Source organism: Mya arenaria, chromosome 4, assembly GCF_026914265.1.
Source record: "Mya arenaria isolate MELC-2E11 chromosome 4, ASM2691426v1".
In the NCBI taxonomy this organism is placed as follows: Eukaryota; Metazoa; Mollusca; class Bivalvia; order Myida; family Myidae; genus Mya; species Mya arenaria.
The window spans coordinates 74,299,673-74,315,566 of NC_069125.1; the positions used below are offsets into that span (position 1 = coordinate 74,299,673).

The 15,894-nt window shown below is 36.1% G+C and overlaps 1 protein-coding gene and 1 long non-coding RNA gene across 2 annotated transcripts; both read left to right on the plus strand.

Moving 5' to 3' along the window:
- Nucleotides 1-256: 256 nt before the first annotated feature.
- On the plus strand, nt 257-6,904 carry LOC128229816 (uncharacterized). The gene is made up of 5 exons (XM_052941634.1): nt 257-396; nt 2,285-2,507; nt 4,296-4,371; nt 5,264-5,433; nt 6,405-6,904. The coding sequence occupies exons 1-5, from the start codon at nt 324-326 to the stop codon at nt 6,502-6,504; spliced, it is 642 nt and encodes a 213-aa protein (XP_052797594.1). The 5' UTR covers nt 257-323; the 3' UTR covers nt 6,505-6,904.
- Nucleotides 6,905-10,270: 3,366 nt separating this feature from the next.
- LOC128230389 (uncharacterized) lies at nt 10,271-12,777 on the plus strand. The gene is made up of 3 exons (XR_008260208.1): nt 10,271-10,348; nt 11,241-11,410; nt 12,384-12,777. It is a non-coding gene; the product is annotated as an uncharacterized LOC128230389 (long non-coding RNA).
- Nucleotides 12,778-15,894: the final 3,117 nt, after the last annotated feature.

A 15,894-nucleotide genomic window follows, 5' to 3' on the forward strand; every position in this document is an offset into this window, starting at 1 on the left:
TGTATTTAGAAATGACATAATACATCAGAATTGCCCAAAAAATGAGAATGACTAAAACTATTAAGGCTGAAAAACTATGAAAGTAAAATAATGTGAAACTGTTCAATGGAGTGAAAAGATCGGAGTGATTTCAGTGTATCCGCGTTTAAAAGGGATAGTATTTAAATGATCTTTTTATGGTTCCCGATCGTCATTTCACCATAACACCAATCGGTTGATGCGAATCAGTATGAGTAATATATTCACTGAGGTTTTTAAAGCTTCCGTTTTGAATTTAGTTTGTCACATTAATCCTGGTGTCACATTTGAATCATTGAAAATATATGTTCAAGTCAAATAAAATGGATGGATCAAATACCCTTGTATTTCTTGGAACATTGTGTGGCTTAGTTGTGGGCAAGTATATTATAGATTAAGAAAGAAATATATACCATCTTTTTTTACAAAATGTTGTTTAAAATTTGCTGTTTAACTGCTACAAAGTTTACTTACAATCTGTAGAGCTCTCACGGCTTGTGAAAGGTACAACACACACTTACCTTCCTTCTGTACGTGTTTTCATTTGCGTGAATTTTAAAACACAAATATTTTATCAGTTTCGTCTGAATTACAATTTGCGAGTTTAATGGAATAAAATGGATTTAAAAAGATTTTCCTATTTTTTAGGAGTCAAAGCCTTGTAATGTTATGAGAGTAGCTGATAGAACCTCTTCGCTCTCACCCCTTGAGTGCGGATCACGCAAATAGTTTTGCCCCGACAATATGTTTGCAATGTCAAGTCAATGCTTAACGCTAAGTCTACTGTAGCTTATCGGATTTATAAGTCAAAACATTAAATTTACAATAATACAAATCCAGAAAAAGTTGGATCCTTAAACCATTTTGATAAAAAAAATGTTGAAGAATGGTGAATGGAATAGAGCTAAACAAAAATTGACACATTACTCCATATTTGCTCTTTACAATGAGTTTATGGTTTATAATTAAGTTTAAGAAAAGGTTTGATGTTTTTTTCATATATTCTTAATTATGGATCATAATTTTTCGATTACCATCTAGTAAAAGACATCTAGTTAATTCATAGCACATTTATGGGATCAACACTGTCAAAAAATATCAACTTATCTGCGTTTTATGAATAGTTATGCAGGACTCAATGCAAGTTTAGCGAAGAAAATTGGCATCAACGATAAATTCTTTTGACAATACTATTTTGATTCATTTTTTACTCCCATTACCATTCTTTACATAAAGGATACTAATGATATTGACATATAATTATTTGCGCTCCCTGATTTCTTCAATATATTGATCAAGTCTTCAATACAGTGTCCACTCTGTGTGCAACATTTATTTTCAAAGTCCTTTATTGATACTATTATTAACAGTTTTATCGATCATGACACATTATTTATACATTAATATCTAACACCATTAACCAATTTATAATGAGCAATGGGTTCGAAGATCCTCTTGATTTTTTTATCTTGCTAAAGTATTGATCCCTGACAATGTCACAATGCTGATGCAAAACCTTGATGTAGTGTCCGTGACACAGACAACTTATTTTCATAAAATTTTACTTTGCTATTCGAGGTTTATGTGGAGTTGATAACAAGAAGTGCAATACACCGAGGGTTATTTCCCAGTGTTATTTAGTTAAGGTACACTAACTGATAACCAAAACAATACAAGCACATTGTTTATCATTTTGAATTTCTTATAAATTTCTAAAGATATAAATGAGAAATATTGCAAACGCAAACATGTCTAAAAAAAACCTGAAGCGTCTGACTAAAATCACTTTAGACTATGAAAAAGAGGATAAGGTACATAACTTCCTATGTAAAGTTAATACCATTGGAAGACGCTCATGTTTTACCACAGTGCAACAAAGTTACTCAAAATACAATTGAAATGGTGAGAGCTTTTGTTTTTAAATTCATCACAAATAGAAGTCAACTGAATTGAAAACTACCATATGCCTACTTTGTATTACCAGCCTGTCATTAACTTTAAAAACAATATCATGGCGGTTTAGTGAGCCGGAATGAGCGTAAATAAAGTCAAGGTTTCCATCGTTTATACCCCACGTGACCAAAAAAAGAACGACGACATTCTTCAGTTTTTTTCTGCAATATAAACTATATTCTGCACTTTAAACTTTGTGATTTTATGGCACTTTAAAATCGTTTACCTTAGTACAAACTTAAGTTAAGTTTTCATATAGAAGACAGTTTTGTTTGTCATCCCTCTAGCTAAGCCTGTTTTTTTTTTATCGCAGTGTGTGTAGGTACCAGTGGCATCAGTGGCACTAAAAATGACTTGATCAGGGATTTGGATGGAATGCTGGAAGGAGACGAGAAAAAGGCGGCAGATGGAGCCATCAGCCTTCACGATGAAGACACCATGGATCGGCTGGCGGCAATGCGGATGGCCCAGGCAACCGTGGGCGGCTCTTTATTCGGGGACAGAAGGGCGGGTCATGCGGAAGAAGAACCAAAAAGGTATATTCCAGGAGGGCCATAATGGCCCTACATCGCCTACCTGGGTAAATATTTAAACCTTTGTTTTTTTTTATGAGACTGAATGAGTTTAATAGTTTATGACAGTGCAACCAGGAATTAAACTGTGATCGAGTATTGTTAAATGTTGTAGTTGTTAAGGTCATCCAAGCAAAAAAGTAGGTCAAAATGTCACTGTAAAGGTAATCCGAGGACAAGATTGAAATTTGTTTACAAAACTAAAGACATGGTTTAAAACTCATCGCTGAAGCTTGAAAAATAAGAAAGTAGGTCAAATTTTCACAGTTTAGGCCATCCGAGGACAACATTAACAATTGTTTTTAAAACTATTCACATGGTCAATTTTTCATGCTTCGAAATAAAAAAGTGAGTCAATACAGGTGGGGCCAGCTTTGACCTAGGGGCATAATTTGAAGAAAACTTGGTAGAGGGTTATCAAATAACATAACATAACATAACATAATGTTTATTGTAGTACAAGGCCTCCGGCCCAAAATACAAATATCAGAGATTTACATAATAGTGGTGACAGAGTTATGCATATATAAGTAGTATAAATATAAAACTGTATAATACAAATATATCAGGAAAATATAACTATGATAGAAAACTATCGATCACGAATGAATTCCTCTCGAATAGCAAAAGCCTTTGCAATATAGTGTGCAACCAATATAACACTTCGCCTATTGTAGTCTGATAATAGTTTGTAAAACAAGTGAAGCGTTATCATTCTATTTTCAAGTTGGTCATACAAGAACGTTTGTCTAACATCATTATACAACGGACAGAGTAATAAAAAGTGGTATTCATCCTCTATAACATAGACATTTCCTTTCAAACAATAAGGACAAAACCTGAAGTCCCGATCAATGTTATCGTGTCGGCCTTTTTCAATTTGCAATACGTGACTAGAGCAACGGAAATTAGAAAACGTCTTTCTCAATATGAATGGTAGATCCATGGAAAGGTATCTTTCTGGGTTTAAAAGACTTTTATAATGATGTTACATAACAACTATCAAAGGTCTTGGCCATGTGGTTTGAAAAAAAGAAGATTGTTAAAGATTTCCTTATATACGTCTATAGGAAACTTGTGAACCATAGGGCGTGGCCAGTTCTGTTAACAGGGGGATAATTTGAACCAACTTTGCGAAGGACCACTGATGCTACATACAAAAGATCAAGGGAAATAGGGCTTATTTAATAATTATTTAAAATGCCAAGGGAAACGCTCAATTTGCTCCGCCTTGACATTGCGACTGTGTAAAATAAATCTGAAGCAATCTGTAATTAATTGCAATCACTTTGTTAGTACCACGGTCTGCTCGCTGTACCGATTGAGACTGGATTTGAGTTCATTTGAATTTAATTAAAACATATAAGCTATCTAAAACAATCAGTTTCAAAACAGTTTTGATAACATTGGAATGAGAAACAAAACAGCCTTGTAAGTGATACACACAATAGTATATTTTATTAACACTTTTCTCCAAATGTAACCTGTAATGATATATATGATATGATATGGATATTTTAAAATTCCTAGAATAAGGCAAAATATGTTTCGATCATATAAACTTTTTCACTTTATTGTTGAAAATAGTATATTCCTCTCACATTTAAAAGTTAATCGTTTGAAAATATCCATCCATCCATCCATCCATCCATCCATCCATCCATCTATCCATGATATTTAGATTCTGAAATATAGAATAAGTGTGAATGTTGGTGTGTGTCATTGTTATTGACATTATTATCATGGTTACAGATGGTTTAAATCTTGCTGGTGGTGCGGGGGTAGTGGGAAAAAAGCAGCAAAACCAAAACAGACATCCATCAATAAGGTACAGCATATATATTGACCGCAAAATCGCCTCGGTCATATAGGGTTGTTTGGTCAATGTGACAGCATATTTCACAGTTAATAAGTGAATAATTGTATAGTATTTGTTGCAGTGTATAGTTTTGCTTTAAACGTCAATTTTGCAATATTCCCCAGCGTGTTATTATAGTACGTCTTGTTTTTCTACCTTTTTATAAGCTTTCAAACGGTACTTTTGGAGTACCAGTTGCTTTTATGATGGAGTGGAAACTTAGATTATAACGTTACAATTCATAAAATTTGAAAGTTCATAACGCTTCTAACTAAATGCCAGTATTCGGAGTCGTTTCCTTTTTAAGATCAATTCTTTATTTAAGCTTTATGTAGAATGCCGATATTCCTCCGTTTTCCTGTTTATATCACAGTGTTCGTGTCGAAGTCGGTGGATGGAGACAAAATGCTGTACTCCATGCTAATATAAAGTGTATTATCAGGGTGAGGAATCACGTGACGTCCAAAACATGAACTTGACGGACTTTTGTAGAATGATGCAACGCTAAATTATTGGCAAAGGATCATAAAAATACAACCAAATTTTAGTTTCACACACGTAGAAGCAGAAAATAACATAGTATCTTTAAGGCTAAGAAGTATTTTCATATTTTTGTGTCAAAAATATATTTAGAAATTATCGTCACTTACTTGTTTGTATACATCGGTTGTGATCCGTGGTGACCCATGTGAGAACCCCCTTGAATTCACGTGATCCCTAACCCAGATTATGTGTCCTCTAAATTATATTGGTGAAAACATGCACAATTTACCATCGCAAGGCTCGTTAAAGGCTTCTGTGCATGCTCTCGGTTTGGATTTTTCATTCGGACCGGAAACACTCATATACATAAATATTTCAGTTAAGTACCTGGAATCACGGTGACAATGAAGTTAGCAGCGAAGGGGTCCAGAGGAACAGCGTACTCCGAAACCTTTACAAAATAATGGCCATGCAAAGAAGGCCGCATGACGCGCAAGCGGGTATATACAGACGTGGTCTCCCATCCTGGATGTACAAGTCCAAAAACCAGTACGTTATCTGAGTTTTGACAAGATAATTTAATGCTTTATTGAGTTACTTGTTGTTGTTTTAATATCAGTACCGGTATTAACATTCAGTAAGCGAACCGACTGGAAAATATTGTTGCCATCTTCACACTTTTATGTGCGGTCTATTGTTTTTCATTGTACACGTATGTATATCTCAAATAACGAATATCAGTTTGTGAGCATTTGTTGTTAAAATCGGCTTAGAAAAAACATTAAATAAGGGAATAAGAAGTGGGGTGTTGTTGCGCGTGACCTATATTACGTGGGGATGTAAGACGGGAATTACCATCGCTGGTCACATGACCGGAAACACACGTTCGGTGTGCAAGAAAGGCTCGTAATACTCTCAACCAATTCATACTGCACATGCTTTTTTATGAGTTTGAACATTCATCTCGCTAAAATATTGGGATTTTCTGTTAATCCTTGCCCTAAACGTGCAAGATTGAATATATATATATATAGTATTACAATTAGTACACCTATAAATTGTCCATCTTGTTTTGAGCATCAGCGATAACTGTCGTGTCCGTGACTTTACACATCCATATTTAACACTTCCAAATAAACAATTCTTTCTGGGTTAAAAGAACCTCAGTGTTTCCAGAACATATGGTTTTAAAAGCATGAAATATTTCACATAATAATGAAAACAGATAGTTTATCAATTCTGATTTATAATAATTGAAATATATGGAATATATGGACTCGACCGTAATTGCCATTTCTGAAAAATAGAGTCGGACTAAAATCACGTTAAATGTTGAAAAAGAGAATAGAGTGGATTACTTCGAATGTAAAATTGGTATCATAAAGTTCACTTCTTTACCCGTGTTCAATAAAGCTACTCAAAATATTGTGAAAAACGGAGAATATATTACCTTGGACATTGGTATTTAAAATATTCAAAGTAGTAAAGGAAACAATGACAGGCCCAATCCGTGTTTTCAGGTACGGCTGGTGGTTCGGAGACGGCGGTAAAGTAATAGATGGCGCTCAAGAGGACGACGGTCCCATAATCGACAATACCGGAAACATCCTCTCCCGATGAAAACAATGCTTACTCACAAGAATGTCCTTGAACTCCGTCAGTATATTTTGGTATAATATGTGTGCATTTGTATGGTCAAGTCAATCTTAAATATACACAATTGGGTTAAAACTTGTGTTATGAACAGTTTACAGCGCTTGCCTTTTTATCTTTGTTAATAGTGTCCGTTCGCAAATATCACAGAACTAACGGTTGGACATGCATTATATAATTTCGTGGATTAAATGCTTTCAATAGTAACTGCATGTATTTTGAAAAGAGACACTAGTGGAATATTGAACTGACGTCTGGGTATATGCACGAGCATAATGTACAGCATAGCATTGAATACACGTGGCTGTTTTTTGTTTTGTTATTTCGTATGTTTAATTTTGCAAATATGTTCATGAGATAAAAGTTGCTCTAAGTCGTCTGTCTTAAATACACCCGTCCATGTTTTAATAGAACCGAGTTGAATTTGTACACATGTGCATCCTTGTAAAATAGCCTGGACATTCAGTTCGTCCAGTTTTAAGGTGGTCCTCCTCCTTCACCGCTTTGGAACTGGTTTCGCAGAAGTAGTTTAGTTGCGCGTGGACACCATTTTCTCGCACGCCAGTCAGACTTGCTTCAATCGTGCACTGGTGATCAGGTAGCTGATGATGACAAATGAAGGAGTATATGCTCTGTCCATTATTACCCGAAGAATATGCATTTCTTATGGTTTTCTACATAGAGGATAGTGACAACAAACTGCTAATACACTTTTGGACTTGATCAGGAATTATATACAGATGATCGTAATTGAAGGCTTGTTATTTTGTATTTTATGCATTCACTTTTATCAGAAGTTTTGCCTTTTGTATGTTTCTAAATGTATGCATTAAGCGATGTGATACCGTACTTACACCGAACTAGTACATCGATAGTACAACGGCAGCGCAACATTATCATCCCGCATAGCTCCGGCCAGCGGTGGCACATCGATAGAACAACGGCGGCGGTTCGGTACGACATCGGTGATAGAGAAGTCCTATTTCGGTAGCACATTGGCTATTTCGCTGGTAATACACCGATATTGCTACGGTCAGTTGTGATTTTTTTCGACGGAGCTCCACAGCTATCCGCTTTAGTACCGGCAATGCACATCGGTAGTGCGTGACAGGCCATTAAGAAACAAAGCCTGCATATACTGAGGATTGTCAATCGGCTTTGCTACATAGTGAAATGGCGACTGTAGTTTCCATGTTGGCCCTAAATCGCTAACCTGAGTGAAAGTTGTTTTTATGAGAATGCATGAGTGTGTTGGTTAATTGCAATACAAACAATGATTTAACTTTTAAACAAGTCGTTGCTCCCGGGTCTTGGCCAGTTTTGAGCCCAGGGGCATAATTTGAGCATTTTTGTTAGAGAATCACCATACGATGCTACATACAAACTATCATGGTCCGTCATATGGTGCTACATACCAAATATCAAATGGCTCGGGCACGGGTTTGAGACGAGAACGTTTTGAAGGAATTTCTTACATACATAAGAACAAAAAAAAACATGAAAACCTCGGCGCGGGTACAGATTTGACCCAGGGCCATCATTTGAACAAACTTGATAGAGGACTACTACATGATGCTACATACAAACTATCAAGGGTCTGGGCCTAGTGGTTTCAGACAAGAAGAATTTCAAACAAAATCCCTGTAAATAAGCTTGGTAGATAGAAGTTATATGATGCTACAAATCAAATACTAAGGGTCTTCTGTTTCAGAGGAGATTTTAATTTAAAATGGTGTTGTAAAAGAAAAGTTATCTTTTATTTAAGTCTTCATTTTAAGCAATATGTTGCCTTCCGACGTAGCATATATGACGTAATTTATCACGTGGTATACACACACTGTATATCGGAAAACTGGTTTTCAGGAAATGAAAAAATACTGTGTTGAGTTAGGTCAATTGACCAATAGGGCTTTGAAATATCATTCAAATTGTATCCAAAATTTGCAGTGCGAAATATCTTCGTTGAAGAAAAATTACTTCCACCTGCTACCCGAACCTTTTATCGCAACAGCCATCGACAAGAAGGACAGCGCCATGCACTTGTCAACATCCTTGCAGACTTTTTATGTCCCACCAAGATGAAACACGCAACGAACGGTGGTACGCGACGGCATTGAAGTTTAAATCATGTACTCCCAAGTCCACCGATTTTGCTGACAGGGACAAGTATACCGGTTTGAGTAAGTGCCAGAGCTAATGGTACACTAGAAAAGATATTTTTGAGGGTTTGGATGACCCTGAATATGAAAACAAATTGACAGAAAAAGGCATCAAAATACGCAGTATTAAAGTGTTTCATCCGGTCGTACACGCAGCTACTAGATCGGTAGAATCTCATTACGATCAAAGGGGCGGGATTTTTTCCCAGGCACAGTTATCGAACCTTATCTGTGAACACTCACTACTAAGGTATCGTTTTACAAACACGTCTACGAGAATGTTGAATATAAGCAATTCTGGCCACAAAAAGATGCATTGAAGGAGATTGTTTTCAACCGCTTTAAAAGAAGTGGAATGCCACAGTCTAGACTAGATAATAATAATTGTATTCCTTCTTATACAAACGATCTTTACACATACTTCTTCATTTAACTGTATTTTATTAACATGGAACGTTCGAAATGCAATGCCATCTGCCGGAAGCCTAAGTCATTTGCTTGATAAACACAATATTATCATTGTGGTTGACACTGAACATATGCTTTCAAACAAATCAAATTATCATTGCAGCTACAACGCCATATCAGTATGTGACGATCCCCGCCCCCTACTGATATAGCTCAGTGTTGTATTTAAAAGAAGAGTGATTTGTAAAACACTGCCATCGCAAAAAAATGCAGCCATTATGTGTAGTTTAAGATTATAACAAATGTGCCTTCTTGTATGTTTATGACGGAAATTAGAAAACGTCTTTTTCAATATGAATGGTAGATCCATGGAAAGGTATCTTTCTGGGTTTAAAAGACTTTTATAATGATGTTACATAACAACTATCAAAGGTCTTGGCCATGTGGTTTGAAAAAAAGAAGATTGTTAAAGATTTCCTTATATACGTCTATAGGAAACTTGTGAACCATAGGGCGTGGCCAGTTCTGTTAACAGGGGGATAATTTGAACCAACTTTGCGAAGGACCACTGATGCTACATACAAAAGATCAAGGGAAATAGGGCTTATTTAATAATTATTTAAAATGCCAAGGGAAACGCTCAATTTGCTCCGCCTTGACATTGCGACTGTGTAAAATAAATCTGAAGCAATCTGTAATTAATTGCAATCACTTTGTTAGTACCACGGTCTGCTCGCTGTACCGATTGAGACTGGATTTGAGTTCATTTGAATTTAATTAAAACATATAAGCTATCTAAAACAATCAGTTTCAAAACAGTTTTGATAACATTGGAATGAGAAACAAAACAACCTTGTAAGTGATACACACAATAGTATATTTTATTAACACTTTTCTCCAAATGTAACCTGTAATGATATATATGATATGATATGGATATTTTAAAATTCCTAGAATAAGGCAAAATATGTTTCGATCATATAAACTTTTTCACTTTATTGTTGAAAATAGTATATTCCTCTCACATTTAAAAGTTAATCGTTTGAAAATATCCATCCATCCATCCATCCATCCATCCATCTATCCATGATATTTAGATTCTGAAATATAGAATAAGTGTGAATGTTGGTGTGTGTCATTGTTATTGACATTATTATCATGGTTACAGATGGTTTAAATCTTGCTGGTGGTGCGGGGGTAGTGGGAAAAAAGCAGCAAAACCAAAACAGACATCCATCAATAAGGTACAGCATATATATTGACCGCAAAATCGCCTCGGTCATATAGGGTTGTTTGGTCAATGTGACAGCATATTTCACAGTTAATAAGTGAATAATTGTATAGTATTTGTTGCAGTGTATAGTTTTGCTTTAAACGTCAATTTTGCAATATTCCCCAGCGTGTTATTATAGTACGTCTTGTTTTTCTACCTTTTTATAAGCTTTCAAACGGTACTTTTGGAGTACCAGTTGCTTTTATGATGGAGGGGAAACTTAGATTATAACGTTACAATTCATAAAATTTGAAAGTTCATAACGCTTCTAACTAAATGCCAGTATTCGGAGTCGTTTCCTTTTTAAGATCAATTCTTTATTTAAGCTTTATGTAGAATGCCGATATTCCTCCGTTTTCCTGTTTATATCACAGTGTTCGTGTCGAAGTCGGTGGATGGAGACAAAATGCTGTACTCCATGCTAATATAAAGTGTATTATCAGGGTGAGGAATCACGTGACGTCCAAAACATGAACTTGACGGACTTATGTAGAATGATGCAACGCTAAATTATTGGCAAAGGATCATAAAAATACAACCAAATTTTAGTTTCACACACGTAGAAGCAGAAAATAACATAGTATCTTTAAGGCTAAGAAGTATTTTCATATTTTTGTGTCAAAAATATATTTAGAAATTATCGTCACTTACTTGTTTGTATACATCGGTTGTGATCCGTGGTGACCCATGTGAAAACCCCCTTGAATTCACGTGATCCCTAACCCAGATTATGTGTCCTCTAAATTATATTGATGAAAACATGCACAATTTACCATCGCAAGGCTCGTTAAAGGCTTCTGTGCATGCTCTCGGTTTGGATTTTTCATTCGGACCGGAAACACTCATATACATAAATATTTCAGTTAAGTACCTGGAATCACGGTGACAATGAAGTTAGCAGCGAAGGGGTCCAGAGGAACAGCGTACTCCGAAACCTTTACAAAATAATGGCCATGCAAAGAAGGCCGCATGACGCGCAAGCGGGTATATACAGACGTGGTCTCCCATCCTGGATGTACAAGTCCAAAAACCAGTACGTTATCTGAGTTTTGACAAGATAATTTAATGCTTTATTGAGTTACTTGTTGTTGTTTTAATATCAGTACCGGTATTAACATTCAGTAAGCGAACCGACTGGAAAATATTGTTGCCATCTTCACACTTTTATGTGCGGTCTATTGTTTTTCATTGTATACGTATGTATATCTCAAATAACGAATATCAGTTTGTGAGCATTTGTTGTTAAAATCGGCTTAGAAAAAACATTAAATAAGGGAATAAGAAGTGGGGTGTTGTTGCGCGTGACCTATATTACGTGGGGATGTAAGACGGGAATTACCATCGCTGGTCACATGACCGGAAACACACGTTCGGTGTGCAAGAAAGGCTCGTAATACTCTCAACCAATTCATACTGCACATGCTTTTTTTATGAGTTTGAACATTCATCTCGCTAAAATATTGGGATTTTCTGTTAATCCTTGCCCTAAACGTGCAAGATTGAATATATATATATAGTATTACAATTAGTACACCTATAAATTGTCCATCTTGTTTTGAGCATCAGCGATAGCTGTCGTGTCCGTGACTGATCTACACATCCATATTTAACACTTCCAAATAAACAATTCTTTCTGGGTTAAAAGAACCTCAGTGTTTCCAGAACATATGGTTTTAAAAGCATGAAATATTTCACATAATAATGAAAACAGATAGTTTATCAATTCTGATTTATAATAATTGAAATATATGGAATATATGGACTCGACCGTAATTGCCATTTCTGAAAAATAGAGTCGGACTAAAATCACGTTAAATGTTGAAAAAGAGAATAGAGTGGATTACTTCGAATGTAAAATTGGTATCATAAAGTTCACTTCTTTACCCGTGTTCAATAAAGCTACTCAAAATATTGTGAAAAACGGAGAATATATTACCTTGGACATTGGTATTTAAAATATTCAAAGTAGTAAAGGAAACAATGACAGGCCCTATCCGTGTTTTCAGGTACGGCTGGTGGTTCGGAGACGGCGGTAAAGTAATAGATGGCGCTCAAGAGGACGACGGTCCAATAATCGACAATACCGGAAACATCCTCTCCCGATGAAAACAATGCTTACTCACAAGAATGTCCTTGAACTCCGTCAGTATATTTTGGTATAATATGTGTGCATTTGTATGGTCAAGTCAATCTTAAATATACACAATTGGGTTAAAACTTGTGTTATGAACAGTTTACAGCGCTTGCCTTTTTATCTTTGTTAATAGTGTCCGTTCGCAAATATCACAGAACTAACGGTTGGACATGCATTATATAATTTCGTGGATTAAATGCTTTCAATAGTAACTGCATGTATTTTGAAAAGAGACACTAGTGAAATATTGAACTGACGTTTGGGTATATGCACGAGCATAATGTATAGCATAGCATTGAATACACGTGGCTGTTTTTTGTTTTATTATTTCGTATGTTTAATTTTGCAAATATGTTCATGAGATAAAAGTTGCTCTAAGTCGTCTGTCTTAAATACACCCGTCCATGTTTTAATAGAACCGAGTTGAATTTGTACACATGTGTATCCTTGTAAAATAGCCTGGACATTCAGTTCGTCCAGTTTTAAGGTGGTCCTCCTCCTTCACCGCTTTGGAACTGGTTTCGCAGAAGTAGTTTAGTTGCGCGTGGACACCATTTTCTCGCACGCCAGTCAGACTTGCTTCAATCGTGCACTGGTGATCAGGTAGCTGATGATGACAAATGAAGGAGTATATGCTCTGTCCATTATTACCCGAAGAATATGCATTTCTTATGGTTTTCTACATAGAGGATAGTGACAACAAACTGCTAATACACTTTTGGACTTGATCAGGAATTATATACAGATGATCGTAATTGAAGGCTTGTTATTTTGTATTTTATGCATTCACTTTTATCAGAAGTTTTGCCTTTTGTATGTTTCTAAATGTATGCATTAAGCGATGTGATACCGTACTTACACCGAACTAGTACATCGATAGTACAACGGCAGCGCAACATTATCATCCCGCATAGCTCCGGCCAGCGGTAGCACATCGATAGAACAACGGCGGCGCTTCGGTACGACATCGGTGATAGAGAAGTCCTATTTCGGTAGCACATTGGGTCTTTCGCTGGTAATACACCGATATTGCTACGGTCAGTTGTGATTTTTTTCGACGGAGCTCCGCCGATTTTATCCGCTTTAGTACCGGCAATGCACATCGGTAGTGCGTGACAGGCCATTAAGAAACAAAGCCTGCATATACTGAGGATTGTCAATCGGCTTTGCTACATAGTGAAATGGCGACTGTAGTTTCCATGTTGGCCCTAAATCGCTCACCTGAGTGAAAGTTGTTTTTATGAGAATGCATGAGTGTGTTGGTTAATTGCAATACAAACAATGATTTAACTTTTAAACAAGTCGTTGCTCCCGGGTCTTGGCCAGTTTTGAGCCCAGGGGCATAATTTGAGCATTTTTGTTAGAGAACCACTATACGATGCTACATACAAAATATCATGGTCCGTCATATGGTGCTACATACCAAATATCAAATGGCTCGGGCACGGGTTTGAGACGAGAACGTTTTGAAGGAATTTCTTACATACATAAGAACAAAAAAACATGAAAACCTCGGCGCGGGTACAGATTTGACCCAGGGCCATCATTTGAACAAACTTGATAGAGGACTACTACATGATGTTACATACAAACTATCAAGGGTCTGGGCTTAGTGGTTTCAGACAAGAAGAATTTTAAACAAAATCCCTGTAAATAAGCTTGGTAGATAGCAGTTATATGATGCTACAAACCAAATACTAAGGGTCTTCTGTTTCAGAGGAGATTTTAATTTAAAATGGTGTTGTAAAAGAAAAGTTATCTTTGATTTAAGTCTTCATTTTAAGCAATATATTGCCTTCCGACGTAGCATATATGACGTAATTTATCACGTGGTATACACACACTGTATATCGGAAAACTGGTTTTCAGGAAATGAAAAAATACTGTGTTGAGTTAGCTCAATTGACCAATAGGGCTTTGAATTATCATTCAAATTGTATCCAAAATTTGCAGTGCGAAATATCTTCGTTGAAAAAACATTACTTCCACCTGCTACCCGAACCAGGAAGGACAGCGTCATGCACTAGTCAACATCCTTGCAGACTTTTTATGTCCCACCAAGATGAAACACGCAACGAACGGTGGTACGCGACGGCATTGAAGTTTAAATCATGTACTCCCAAGTCCACCGATTTTGCTGACAGGGACAAGTATACCGGTTTGAGTAAGTGCCAGAGCTAATGGTACACTAGAAAAGATATTTTTGAGGGTTTGGATGACCCTGAATATGAAAACAAATTGACAGAAAAAGGCATCAAAATACGCAGTATTAAAGTGTTTCATCCAGTCGTACACGCAGCTACTAGATCAGTAGAATCTTATTATCAAAGGGGCGGGATTTTTTCCCAGGCACAGTTATCGAACCTTATCTGGGAACACTCACTACTAAGGTATCGTTTTACAAACACGTCTACGAGAATGTTGAATATAAGCAATTCTGGCCAAAAAAAGATGCATTGAAGGAGATTGTTTTCCGAAAGAAATAGGCGGTGCTGTTCTAAACAACCGCGTAAAAAGAAGTGGAATGCCACAGTCTAGACTAGATAATAATAATTGTATTCCTTCTTATACAAACGATCTTTACACATACTTCCTCATTTAACTGTATTTTATTAACATGGAACGTTCGAAACGCAATGCCATCTGCCGGAAGCCTAAGTCATTTGCTTGATAAACACAATATTATCATTGTGGTTGACACTGAACATATGCTCAAACAAATCAAATTATCATTGCAGCTACAACGCCATATCAGTATGTGACGATCCCCGCCCCCTACTGATATAGCTCAGTGTTGTATTTAAAAGTAGAGTGATTTGTAAAACACTGCCATCGCAAAATAATGCAGCCATTATGTGTAGTTTAAGATTATAACAAATGTGCCTTCTTGTATGTTTATGATTTCAATGATCGTTTAAGAGCTGTTCGACTATCATTGGGGGCCTATAAAACCTAGTTTTCTACGATTAAATTGTATTAAGAACAGACGAAAAAAGACGTCTTTGTTTCAAATTTTGACCAACTATCTAAGTAGAATCCGTTTCAGATAAACTTTTTGAATTTTATGAAATGTTGACAGAAATTGCTACATTTTCAACACTGTTTTTTGCTCGCATCAAAACATATTCCACACGTAAAGTAATCAATTGTATTTAGACATGACATCATACATCAGAATTACCCAATAAAATGAGAATAACTAAAACTATTAAGGCTGAAAAACTATGAAAGTAAAATAATGTAAAAATGTTCAATAGAGTGAAAAGATCGGAGTGATTTCAGTGTATCCGCGTTTAAAAGGGATAGTATTTAAATGATCATTTTATGGTTCCCGATCGTCATTTCACCATAACACCAATCGGTTGATACGGATCAGTATGAGT